Source organism: Leuresthes tenuis, unplaced genomic scaffold (genome assembly GCF_036924035.1).
Source record: "Leuresthes tenuis unplaced genomic scaffold, fLeuTen1.0.hap1 SCAF_20, whole genome shotgun sequence".
Classification (NCBI taxonomy): Eukaryota; Metazoa; Chordata; class Actinopteri; order Atheriniformes; family Atherinopsidae; genus Leuresthes; species Leuresthes tenuis.
In genome coordinates, this window is record NW_027325374.1 from 595,975 (window position 1) to 607,987 (window position 12,013).

At 48.5% G+C, this 12,013-nt stretch overlaps 3 protein-coding genes across 7 annotated transcripts in view; all 3 read left to right on the top strand.

The window, feature by feature from the left end:
* Positions 1-566: 566 nt before the first annotated feature.
* On the top strand, positions 567-5,854 carry bbs1 (Bardet-Biedl syndrome 1). 2 transcript variants are annotated; one of them, XM_072373655.1, is made up of 7 exons: positions 567-830; positions 1,905-2,315; positions 3,428-3,610; positions 4,157-4,288; positions 4,372-4,478; positions 4,564-4,684; positions 4,842-5,854. In XM_072373655.1, the coding sequence occupies exons 2-7, from the start codon at positions 1,941-1,943 to the stop codon at positions 5,670-5,672; spliced, it is 1,749 nt and encodes a 582-aa protein (XP_072229756.1). In that variant the 5' UTR covers positions 567-830; positions 1,905-1,940; the 3' UTR covers positions 5,673-5,854. The 2 variants fall into 2 exon arrangements, with proteins under 2 accessions (XP_072229756.1, XP_072229757.1); XM_072373656.1 differs by lacking the exon at positions 567-830 and having other exon boundaries at positions 1,260-2,315.
* Positions 5,855-9,778: 3,924 nt separating this feature from the next.
* Positions 9,779-10,881, top strand: LOC140277937 (leukocyte cell-derived chemotaxin-2-like). Its single transcript, XM_072372789.1, has 4 exons — positions 9,779-9,863; positions 10,014-10,125; positions 10,206-10,357; positions 10,441-10,881. The coding sequence occupies exons 1-4, from the start codon at positions 9,839-9,841 to the stop codon at positions 10,605-10,607; spliced, it is 456 nt and encodes a 151-aa protein (XP_072228890.1). The 5' UTR covers positions 9,779-9,838; the 3' UTR covers positions 10,608-10,881.
* LOC140277934 (microfibril-associated glycoprotein 4-like) overlaps positions 10,798-12,013 on the top strand; it is an 8,087-nt gene continuing 6,871 nt past the window's right edge. For 2 of the 4 annotated variants that reach the window (XM_072372783.1, XM_072372784.1), the window contains exon 1: positions 10,986-11,077. The gene's annotated coding sequence lies outside the window, so the exon portion shown is untranslated. Of the gene's footprint in view, positions 10,884-10,985; positions 11,078-12,013 lie in introns of those variants that run through there. The other 2 variants (XM_072372785.1, XM_072372786.1) reach the window with 2 other exon arrangements.

The following is a 12,013-nucleotide window of genomic DNA, read 5'->3' on the forward strand; positions in this document are numbered from 1 at the left end:
TGAATGTGAGATTACAGGATATTTCTCTTCAGGAATTCCATGCTGTGAATATGAAATCTGGTCAAAAACTTACTCACATTCTGCTTGTTACAGGTAAAGGTAGTTAAATTTAAATTTTAAAAAGGGTTCTTTAGGAAAAACTTATCTTCTAAAATATGTTTTCAGATTAATCTGTAAATAACACAGAGTAAACCCATGTTTCCGCCATCCACAATGTTAAGATTTAAGAAACAAAAACAGGACTTCTTTTTAAACCTTGTCAGACTCATTTTTTCGAACAGAAAAATAAAAGACGTCAGTTTAAATAAGACGTTCGGAGGGAAAGTGAGGTGGAAACAGGCCTTCAGCCTAACCCAGCTTAACTTTGTTGGAACAGAAGAAATTAACGTTCTTTGGAAATCAGGTTTCCTGATATTTGGCAGGAAACTGCATTTCTCTTTGGCTGCAACACGTCACACTTATTTCAATTCAAACATAAACTTAGAGCTCCTGGATGACAAGGTGAAAGATTAAGTCGTATTTCGAAAAAATATTAAGAAAATAAAAGGTAAACAATGGCGAGGGAAAGTGACGTCATCAGACAGAGACCACGGGTGAAGGCGGAGGAGGACCCGCGGGGCTGGAAGCGGATTTGAGGATTAGAGCCTCAGAAACAACAGCTAGCTGGGGCTTTAATACCCGAATTGGATCAGTCTGACTCAGACAAAGTGTCTCTGACATTTTTCTTGAAGCGGCGTCTCAGAACTTCGCGATAAACGGCAGAAAAGGGCTGAAAACGGCAGAAAACGGCAGCTGCGAAGGGACGCGGTGACCTGGTTGCCTTGACAACGGTGAGTCGGGAGGGGTGTTATTTATGCTAAGGTAATCATTGTAATAACGTAAGTTTACCCTAACTCTCCTTTGTTGTTTATCGCACATTTCACACAAATCAGACTTTTTGGACCAAATGGATGTTGAATTTAAGATGTTCTGCAGCCAGCACCGCTGTGAATGAGCAGCGGGTACTTTGGACCACTATCCCTGAACTGCTCCAGCTGCCGAGGGCTCCTATTTCAGACTTTCATATCTTTCCATAGATGTTCATCAGGATTCAGGTCCGGGTTGACGGAGGGCGTCTGTTCCTGAGCGCTTTAGCTGCATGTTTCTTGTCCTGCTGGAAGTGAGGCTGAGCTTTCTGACTCTGGGTGGTGATGCCTGTGGTGATGCCTGTGGACTTTGGTGATGCCTGTGGACTTTGGTGATGCCTGTGGACTTTGGTGATGCTTGTGGTGATGCCTTTTCCTCCTGTAAACGCAGAGCTGACGCTTGTCAACAGTCATTCGGGTGAATTCCTGTCTGGCTTTTCTGTGTTTTCTGTCAGCAGTGGAGCCCTCCTGGGTCTTCATCCATTATTGTTCAGAAAGTGACGCACCTTGACCTCAGACTTCATCCTGATCCTGGTTTATTTGGCTCTATTTCGACCTGTCCTTCTGATCAGCCTGGCCTTGCCTCTGCTGCAGGAGTTTTGAATAAAACTGACAGGAACAGGACGCTGCTTAGAGATGGTCTGATATCAGTAATCTTCTTTCTGGTCCCAGAACACAGTGCTACCAAACCTCACAGCAGCATCTTTGTTCCCTTTAAACAGGCTGATGAGGAGCCGAGGTTAAAGGCTTAGTTTGAATAATGCAGAGATGAATCGTCTCTTTACAAATCTTTGCAAAGTAAACAACAAATCATTGTTTTCCCAGTTTTATTGACTCGCTGTGTCACATTCTGAGGTCATGCAGGGGCACATTACGCTGCTGCCTTTAACTGAATCACTTCTCAGGGCAACGAAGCGTGGTTCTGTCGGCTGGAAGGGCGCCACCACCTGGTGAATGGTGGTAATTGTAAGAACTGTGACAGCTTTTCTCCGTGTGCAGGACTCTGTGTAGCAGCTCATCCTGGTAAAGTCTGACATGTCTTCTGTGGAGTCCGGGGATGGGGGGAGGTGGCTGGACGCCCACTACGACCCGGTGGCCGGGCTCTACACCTTCTCTTCCTGCGTGGACCTGGCGGACCTGAGCGGGGACGGGGAGAGCCGGCTGGTGGTGGGGGACCTGGGCACCGGCTCGTCCGGCATGAAGCTGAAGGTGTACCGGGGCACGGCGCTGATGAGCGAGAGCACGCTGCTGGACCTGCCCGCCGGCCTCGTGGCCTTCTTCATGGACCTGCATGAGCCCCGCATCCCTGCTGTCGCCGTGGCGTCCGGACCCTGCATCTACGTCTACAAAAACCTGCGTCCGTACTTCAAGTTCACGCTGCCGGGGCTGGAGGTCAACGCGCTGGAGCAGGTCTGTGGGTCAGCCGTTACATTTTAGGGTATTTAAAGGATTCAAGTACAAACCAAGTTTACTTCTGCATCTCATGACGTAAAACATGCTGCAAGGTGATTAAAACCGTAAAATACGACCATTTCACCCAAGAATGAAGTGAAAACTATTTGATTAAATCCAATAAAATGTGTTTTTATCATGTTTCTGTGGCAGCTTTCTGTTATTGGTCCTTTAATTCTTTTCTGTCCACCTCTTGCTCCACCTGTGCTCCACCTCTTGCTCCACCTGTTGCTCCACCTCTTGCTCCACCTGTTGCTCCACCTGTTGCTCCACCTGTTGCTCCACCTCTTGCTCCACCTGTGCTCCACCTGTGCTCCACCTCTTGCTCCACCTCTTGCTCCACCTCTTGCTCCACCTGTGCTCCACCTGTGCCCCACCTCTTGCTCCACCTGTTGCTCTACCTCTTGCTCCACCTGTGCTCCACCTGTTGCTCCACCTGTTGCTCCACCTCTTGCTCCACCTGTGCTCCACCTGTTGCTCCACCTGTGCTCCACCTCTTGCTCCACCTGTTGCTCCACCTCTTGCTCCACCTGTTGCTCCACCTGTTGCTCCACCTCTTGCTCCACCTCTTGCTCCACCTGTGCTCCACCTGTGCTCCACCTTTTCTCAGGCTTAGGCTGACGGGGTTCAGACTGAAATCTTTTAGAAACGCTAATCAGCTGTGATTTTAGATTCAGGATCTGAGTCCACAGAAAGCACGTGGTCATTCACTCAAATCGAGTTTTCCATGTTCCTCTGCCCCTGTCCCTAAATCCAGCTGAGACCGGAATGATTTCAGACCCTAACTCTGACTTTAATTTTAACCCTAACCCTAACTTTAATGATCCTGAGAGGAGAGGAGGACGCCACCACGGGGGGGGGGGGGGGGGGGGGGGGGTCATTAAATCTGTCATTAAACATGCAGACGGTTCTGTTCAGCTCTGCTTCTCGAGCAGCAGCCCAGAGGCTCGGTTCCTGCTGCTGTCACTGAACGAGCTGCAGCTCAGTGTTTGGAATCAGTTTTTATAGCTTCTTGTGTCGTATGGACAAGAAAAAAGTCCCGTTAGCTGACCTGTGCTCTGATTGGCCAGGACGTGTGGGAGCAGGTGAGGGAGGGTCAGATCGATCACCTGACTCTGAAGGAGATGTTGGAGAGCATCAGGAAGAAGGCTGACGTCCCGCTGTCGGTCCGCTCGCTCAGCTTCCTGTCGCTGGACGCCGGCGACATGGACGACTTTGTCCAACTGCACAAGCAGCAGCCAATCAGGCGGCAGGTAACCCTCACGTCACGGCGTCTGTAAGGTCAGCGGGTTCTGCTGGTTTCAGTCACATCTGAGCCGATAGTTCAGTGTTTATTCAGCCTTCACAGTTATTACAGTTTTATTCAATAAAAACATCAGAAGTTTGGAGGATATCAAGAATTAGACCAGATTCCTACAGAATTACTGCTTAATAAGTTTTACCTGCAAAATTCTGACAAGTTGCATCACAAATACCATTAATACAGCAAGTAAATCATTTTGGGCCAATCAGAGATCCCTGCTGTGTCAGCATATTGATAACGAGCTCACTCACTGACGCAGTTATTGATAAACTGATTTGGTGTCAACATGAAGGTTAAACCAAAGAGGACCTGGAGGTGATCCTTGTGGGACACCGTAGCTAAAGATATTGGTTTGAATTGAACAACAACAGACACATTCACAACTAAATCACACCAGAAACCTCTCGATGACAGCGTGCCGAGCTCCTTTACAGTCAGACCGTGGGTTTCGGATCAGAACCGAATCCTGCTCACATCCATCCTCTTCTTCCTTCAGACGGTCATCACCTGCATCGGGACTCTGAAGAAGAGCACGGCGGACGAGGATGGTGTCAGCTGTCTGGTGATCGGTACAGAGAGCGGCGACGTCTTCATCCTCGACCCCGAGGCTTTCATCATCCTCTCCAAGGTAAAGGCGGTCTGAACCGCGGGGTCCCAGCTGGGCCTCTTTCACAGAAATAAGCATCTCTAACTTCTCTGTGACTGCCTCAGATGTCGCTGCCCGCCACTCCGACCACGATGGACGTCACGGGTCAGTTCGACGTGGAATTCCGCATCACGGTGGCGTGTCGCAACGGCAACATCTACATCCTGCGCAGGTGAGACACACCTGATGAGCCGTAGCTCTGGTCTGGGGGCTGCAGCAGGACTCCTTAAAGCTGACTTTGTGCTGCTGCTGTTTAGGGAGTCGGACAAACCGAAGTACTGCATCGAGCTGCCGTCCCACCCGGTCGGTCTGGTGAGAGTTGGGAAGAACGTGGTGGTCGGCTGCACCGATGAGAGCCTGCAGGGCTTCACTCAGAAGGTAAAGTGTGAGGAGGTAAATATGGAGCCTCTCCTCTGCTGGAGTGCAGGAGTTTGTCCAGCCTGTCCTCGGAAGGAAAGGAACACTTTAATGTCCCGGTGCAAAGCAGGTTTGGTTCATCTTCCACAGTCTCTTACATTTCCTGTTGTGTCCTCAGGGGAAGAAGCTCTGGAAGACCGTCCTCCCTGCCCCCATCACCACCATGGTCACCATGGACCTCCCCACCAGGGGCTTCCAGGCAGTTCTGGTGGGCCTGGCTAACTGTGAAGTGCATTTGTACCGGGACAAGAACCTGCTGAGCATCCTCAAAGCGCCCGACGTGGTGACCAGCATCTGCTTCGGCCGGTACGGGCGTGAGGACGGGACCCTCATCATGACCACAAAGGGAGGCGGCCTGATGGTGAAGATCCTGAAGAGGACGGCGGTGTTTGACGACCGGGACAGCGCCCCTGGCCCGCCACTGGCCCAGAGCGTCCGCCTCAACGTGCCCAAGAAGACCAAACTTTACGTGGACCAGACGCTGAGAGAGCGCGAGAACGGCCTGGCCATGCACCGCGCCTTCCAGATGGACCTGAGCCGCATGCGCCTGGCCGCCGCCAAAGCTTACATGAAGGCGCTGGAGTCCAGTCTGACGCCGATGTCCGCCAGCCTCTCCGAGCCGCTCAAGATGAACGCCGTGGTCCAGGGTCTGGGTCCATCCTTCAAGCTGACCCTGAATGTGCAGAATACGGCGGCCTGCCGGCCCGTCATGAACCTGGCCATCAGCTTCCTGTACGACGAGAGCCTCTACAGGATGAGGAGCCCCTACATGAGGGTCCCCCTGCTGGTGCCCGGACTCATCTACCCCGTCGAGACCTTCGTGGAGTGCACCAGCGACAAGGGCATCTCTGACATCATCAAGGTGTTCGTCCTGCACGAGGGGAAGAGCTCGCCGCTGCTGACGGCTCACATCAACATGCCCGTCAGCGAGGGCCTGGCGCTCAACTGAAGCACCGCGGCAGCTACAGACTTCAGTCGTCATGGAGACGTAGAAATGGAACATTTCGGCTTAAAGATGCATTTTTTCCAGCTTGGCCGTCCTCGATAGATGAATCCAGACGTCTGAACTCTAAATGAACTGCGTAAACTTCTCTGCTCCGTCAAATAAAAGCTAAAAGTAAAAACTCAGAATATTCCGTTTCTGAGCCTCAGCCTGATTCTGTGCTCCTCATCAGATTAAAGCGGTACCAAACCAACTGTTTTCCAAAGTTCTTTTCGAGTCACGACCGATTAAACTGGTTTCGCACCACAAGCCCGTTCACACACACAGGTTCCAGTTTCCTCTTCCAGGTGCAGCTGGGGATCGAACCACCAACCCTTCAGGCACCATAAGTTCTGCTCTTGATATTCCTATTTTTAATAAGTTTAATAAAAATCCTTTAATGGTTTGGAAACGGCTCCAAACTATATCAGTTATATCTTATTTTAAATCTTTCAGACTAAATGTTTTCTTTTGGAGTTCAGACAGCAGGAACCTTTAAAATTACAGACACTGCAGCTTTGTAGTTTACAGTCCAGCTGTTATAGGTTCTACTATAGAAACTAACTTAAAGCTAAGAAAGAGGGATGGAGCGCCAGAGATAACTACGATATGTCCTGATCCAGAGTTTAATGATGCAGTTCATGTCCTCACCAGCAGGTGTCTCTGCCGGACAGTGAAAGAAGCTCCTCCTCCTCCTGCTCCTCCTCCTCCTCCTCCTCCTCCTTCTCCTCCTCCTCCTCCTCCTCCTCCTCCTCCTCCTCCTCTGGTGTCTGCAAGAAAAATGAATAAACTGAGAAAAGAACAGAGTGAAAGCAAATAAACAACTGATTCATTAATGCAGTCCTTATTTTTAATGGATTATTACAGAACTGTACAAGAGTCCCGACCCAGACTCCTGATCCAGCCTCATTTCTTCCATACTTTACTGAAACCTTTAAAGTGTCCTGATCAACAGTTCTGCAGCTTTCTGAAACCTTTAAAGTGTCCTGATCAACAGTTCTGCAGCTTTCTGAAACCTTTAAAGTGTCCTGATCAACAGTTCTGCAGCTTTCTGTAACCTTTAAAGTGTCCTGATCAACAGTTCTGCAGCTTTCTGTAACCTTTAAAGTGTCCTGATCAACAGTTCTGCAGCTTTCTGAAACCTTTAAAGTGTCCTGATCAACAGTTCTGCAGCTTTCTGAAGCTCTTTCACAGTTTTTCTGCTTTTTCCCTCATCTTCAGTCCTTGTTCCTGAGCATTTTCAGTGTTTTTTCTCTGTTCAGCCACTTAACTCTGACCTTTGAACCCTTCAGGCAGAAAAAAGGCTCCTAACTCAAGGGGTGAACCAGTGTTGTGTCGACACAGAACAGACAACTTAGCAAAGAAGCCATTTTAAACTGGATCTTTAGGCACTTTGTTACCAGCAGCCTGTCACAAAGACACATCATTTGTTCCCATTTCTTTAGCTGCATCTATGAAAAACAGCAAAGAAAACACAGTTTGACAGACAGAAAATAGGATTTCTGCAGCAACAAGGTGATTCCCAAAGAGCTATTAGCTGAAAACTTGGCATATCTCAGCATGGTGTGCAGTGTGTCCTTAAAACATTTGAGGAAACTGGACAAGTGGAGGACAAAAGAAGAAGTGTCAGGCCTAAAAAACTATCTCCAGCAGATGAACAGGATCTGAAAGTGATGTCCTTAAGAAAGAGGAAAAAATCCAGCTGTGACCTGACAGGACCTGAGAGATGCATCTGGACCTTCAGCTGATCCATCTACTGTTGGCCCAAGCCTCATCAGAAATGGTCTCCATGGAAGGGTGGCTGTCAAGAAGCCGTTCTTAAGGAAGGGAAACAGGGAGAAAAGGCTGAGCTGTGCCAAATGACACAAGAAGTGGACTGAAAATCAGTGGCAACAGGTCTTATGGAGGGATGAATCCTCCCCAGAGCCCGGACCTCAACATTATTGAAGCAGTGTGGGATCATCTGACAGAGAACGGAACAAAAGGCAGCCCACATCCAAAGAAGAGCTTTGGGATGTCCTTCAAGAAGCCTGGAGAACTATTCCTGAAGACTCCTTAAAGAAATGACAGAAAGCTTGTCTCAGAGGGTTCAGGCTGTGTTGGAGAATAAAGGAGCTCAGACCAGAGATTCACTTTAAAGCTGCTGAGAACTGATAAAAACTCTGTTTCTGCCTCAGATTCTGGGTTTATGTTCAGGTTTGAACATGTTTCAGTGAATCTCTGCAGCTGCTTCCTGTTTTATGGAAACATGTAAAGAATGAGGCTGATCAGGACTTTTAAGTATCTTCACATGCTGTCAGTCGCTTGTTGCTGAACTTGTTTCAGCTGAAGTTTAGTTGCTAATTAAAGAGCTCACTCTCAGTCCTGCTGTGGCGGCTGACGCCGTCTCCTGACAGTTTCCTCATGTTTGTATGATCATATCTCAGGGAGCAGGTGCTCTGTCCCTCAGGTGAGGTCACATGGTTTCAGGTTGGCTGGAGTTCGTCTTTACAAAACAAAACAAAGGTTTTATTTCCTCTTCGGGACATTTTTGGATTAATTTGGCGTTCCTGCTTGAGGCAGCTGTGAAAGTTTGTGGAGTTTCACTGTTTTACAGACTGAAATAAAAGAGATTTTCACTTCTGGAGTGTTTCCAACACAGAGAGCTGAGCTGAACGTCACTCTGAGATAAAAGATCTGGTGTTTTCTGATGTAATTCACTCTCTCAGACAGTGAACTCCGACCTTTCGGCCGCTGTGGGTGAGTCCTGCAGCCTCCCTGTTGACTCTGTGCTGAAGCCTCAGTAAACAGCTGCTGTCTGAAGGTCACAACTTTCCACTGTTGGTCAACTCTCAGTGTGTTTACCTGCTTCTGATGTCATCCTGCGTGTCAGCTGCTGCTCCCGCTGCACAGAAAGCACTCAAAGGAGAGGCTGCAGCACTCGTATCTAAAGACATTCGGTTCAAATCAGATGAAAAAGGGAAAGAAAGTGCATCAGAAACAGATCTGACAGCTGTGGCTGTGAAACAACAGAATAAAAAAGGTATCACTTCTACACAGACACCTCTTTGGGAAACAGCATCCACCTGTTCTCCAAAGTTCTGTCTCATCAGTTACTGCAGCTCCTAGAATCTAATCTCTATCCTTTCAGGCCCCCCCCCCCACATTATTCCACACTGTTGGATCGGCTGGATCAGAGGAACGTAGAGGTTTATAAACTGTAAACCAGATGTTCTTAAAGTGGACCCAGGAGTTCTGCAGGGTTCAGCTCTGGGCCCACTTCTTGTCAGTTTAACAGGAAGGTGAAGCTCCACAGGATGAGGAACCCTGAGCTGCTCTTCAGATGGATGCAGATGATCCAGTGTTAGAAACAAGATGTCCGCCTCCACACTGATGTCATGTTGTTTCCAGCCTGTTAGAAACTGTCAGGTAGCTTCTGCTCAGGGCCGATCTGTGACTGAGGACCATGAAGATCAGTGGGAAACACACGGAAACACTCAGAAGTAAGAAGTCATGGGCGGCAGAACACTTTCTACTGCTCAGCCAGGACCAAACAGGAGTTTTAGTTATTGGTGCTGAAGCCCAGAGAGAAGCTGTCAGCAGCTGGCAGTGAATCCCTCCAACACAGCAGAGGATCTCTGACCCGGATCCTGAGCAACATGTCAGAACTGGTTTTTATCAGCAGAATACCACAGTTTCTATCTCAGGCTGAGACACTATCTCTCATTTCCTCCAGAATCCATCACTGCGAAGCTGTAATTTCTGTTTTATTGTTGTTCTTTTAAACTATTTGAACTAGTTGAATGAAAAGTTCTCTATAGATGAAGTTTGACTGATTAACTCAAACGGTGACACCAGGGGAGGTGACTTCAGATCTGTGCTGGCCTGCTTCCATCGGCTCAGTGAATAGCTGCTGTCTGAAGGTCAACTTTCAGCAGAAGATGAACTCTCGGCAGTTTACTCCAACCAGAGAGCGTTCTGCTCACTTTCTGTAAACGGGTCGCCAGCACAGAGAGTTTCATCACCTCCTGCTGTTGGGAAACTTTAAAAACTCCAGCCTGTGTTTGTTTCCAGCTGCTGGTGCAGACTTCAGCCTATAAAAGCTGCCAGGACAGGAGGAAGTCTTCATCTGGATCCAACACTGAGGTCTGAGGATGAGGAGCATCATCGTTTTACTGGGTGAGTTTCTGATAAATGCTGCTGCCCTTCGTTAGCCGGGTTTCATGTGGCTGCTGTGAAGGTTTAATGAGAGCAAATGTTTCGGTGACCAACCCTCTGCGTTAGAAGTAAGCGTGACACAGACTCACAGCTGTGCTCGTGTGTCTCCAGCTGTGCTGTGGGTGTCTGAAGGCGTTAAGTTCGGTCAGCTCTGCGACGGAAACCCGAACAACAGAAGAAGGACGTCGGACAGCGTCGGCCAGGGCCACTACGGAGCCAGTCGGTGAGACAGAAACAGCCACACTGAGCCACTGCCTGAACCTTTAAAGCAGCTGTTAACAGCTGGGTGTGCGCTGCTTTCAGGAACGGCAGAGTCCACAAAGGTCTGGACATCGTGTGCCGAGACGGGTCGGCCGTCTACGCTCCGTTTGATGCGACGCTGCACGGAAAACTCGTCGTCTACAACGATCCCCAAAAGGCGGCCATCGATGAGGGAATCAACCTGAGAGGAGAGGGTCGGTCCGCCGCACGCACCCCTGAGCCTGTTATTGATTGTATTATTGATTCACTGATTGAGAGGCTGTGACTCGTCCTGCAGGTCTGTGCTTCAAACTGTTCTACGTGAGGCCGGACCGGACCTCTGGATCAGTGAGGAAGGGGGAGAGGATCGGAACCATGCTGCCCATGCAGAGAGTTTACCCAGGAATCACCTCACATGTTCATGTCCAGATGTGTGACAAGAGTGACCCCACAAGGTACTTCTGAGCAGTTCTGAAGGGCCCGGCCACCAACCAAGAACCCGATCCACCCACAGAGAACCCGATCCACCCACAGAGGACCCGATCCACCCACAGAGAACCCGATCCACCCACAGAGAACCCGATCCACCCACAGAGAACCCGATCCACCCACAGAGAACCCGATCCACCCACAGAGAACCCGATCCACCCACAGAGAACCCGATCCACCCACAGAGGACCCACCTCGCCCAGCAAAGCTGCTCCTGAAATCTTTGAGTCAATAAAAATCTGATATAAAATGGTTTGTTGTGTTTATTTAAATCAGTGTGAGCTCTGCTCTTTAACATTCTTCTAGAAATGTTCTGTTTTGTGCCGCCAGCTGCTGATCGTGTTCTGACCACATATTCCACATTAGAGAGCCGCAGTGGAGGGTAAAGAAGAAGAAGCTGTAGTTCAGCCGAAAGGATGTCAGCTGGGGAGAGAGTTTAAAATCTGGTGAATATATAAATCAGTTGTTGAAAAGATCATCCTACAATAAATACTCAGAGCAACTTACATTATATCAAAGATGAATATGTGGAAACAGACAATAAAAGGGTTTAAAAAATGCCACAAATTACAGAAGAGTTACGCTGTGCACATCTCCGGCTTGGTCCATTACTGTTGATGAGAAAGCATTGTTTGCTAGCATCTGCTGCTAACTTACAGCTAACTGCTAACTTACAGCTAACTGCTAGCTTACAGCTAACTGCTAATTTACAGCTAACTGCTAATTTACAGCTAACTGCTAACTTACAGCTAACTGCTAACTTACAGCTAACTGCTAATTTACAGCTAACTGCTAACTTACAGCTAACTGCTAACTTACAGCTAACTGCTAGCTTACAGCTAACTGCTAATTTACAGCTAACTGCTAACTTACAGCTAACTGCTAATTTACAGCTAACTGCTAAACTGTTTCCTGGATCAATAGAGTAACTATCTGTATCTATGAATAGAGCTGGAGTGTTTTAGTGTGTGATACTCAGCTGTAACAAAGCTGCTTGACCTCGTTACTGCTGGATTGCTGGCCCACGGCAGCACATTTGGGGTCTTTGCCTCCTGTCAGCTGTCTTTCCAATCTGTCACATGGTCTTTCCCTGCTGCCCTATTCACAGCAGTCTCTGGCTGGCTAGATTTGGATTCAAGGTAAACACAAGAAACTTGTGCTGAATAAAAAAAAGTGGACCAACATTAATAATCACTAAACATACGGACACCACTACAAAATGGCGTGGTCACTAGATAGTGGTCAGGGAGTGGTTTCGGACAGAGCCCTAGATCGCGGCTTTCCAGGGAGACGACTCTAAAGCATGTTGCAAGTATTGTAACACAGAAATAGGAGCTTAGCTTAATGATCTGAAAGAACATGGCTCCACAAACAAACACGAG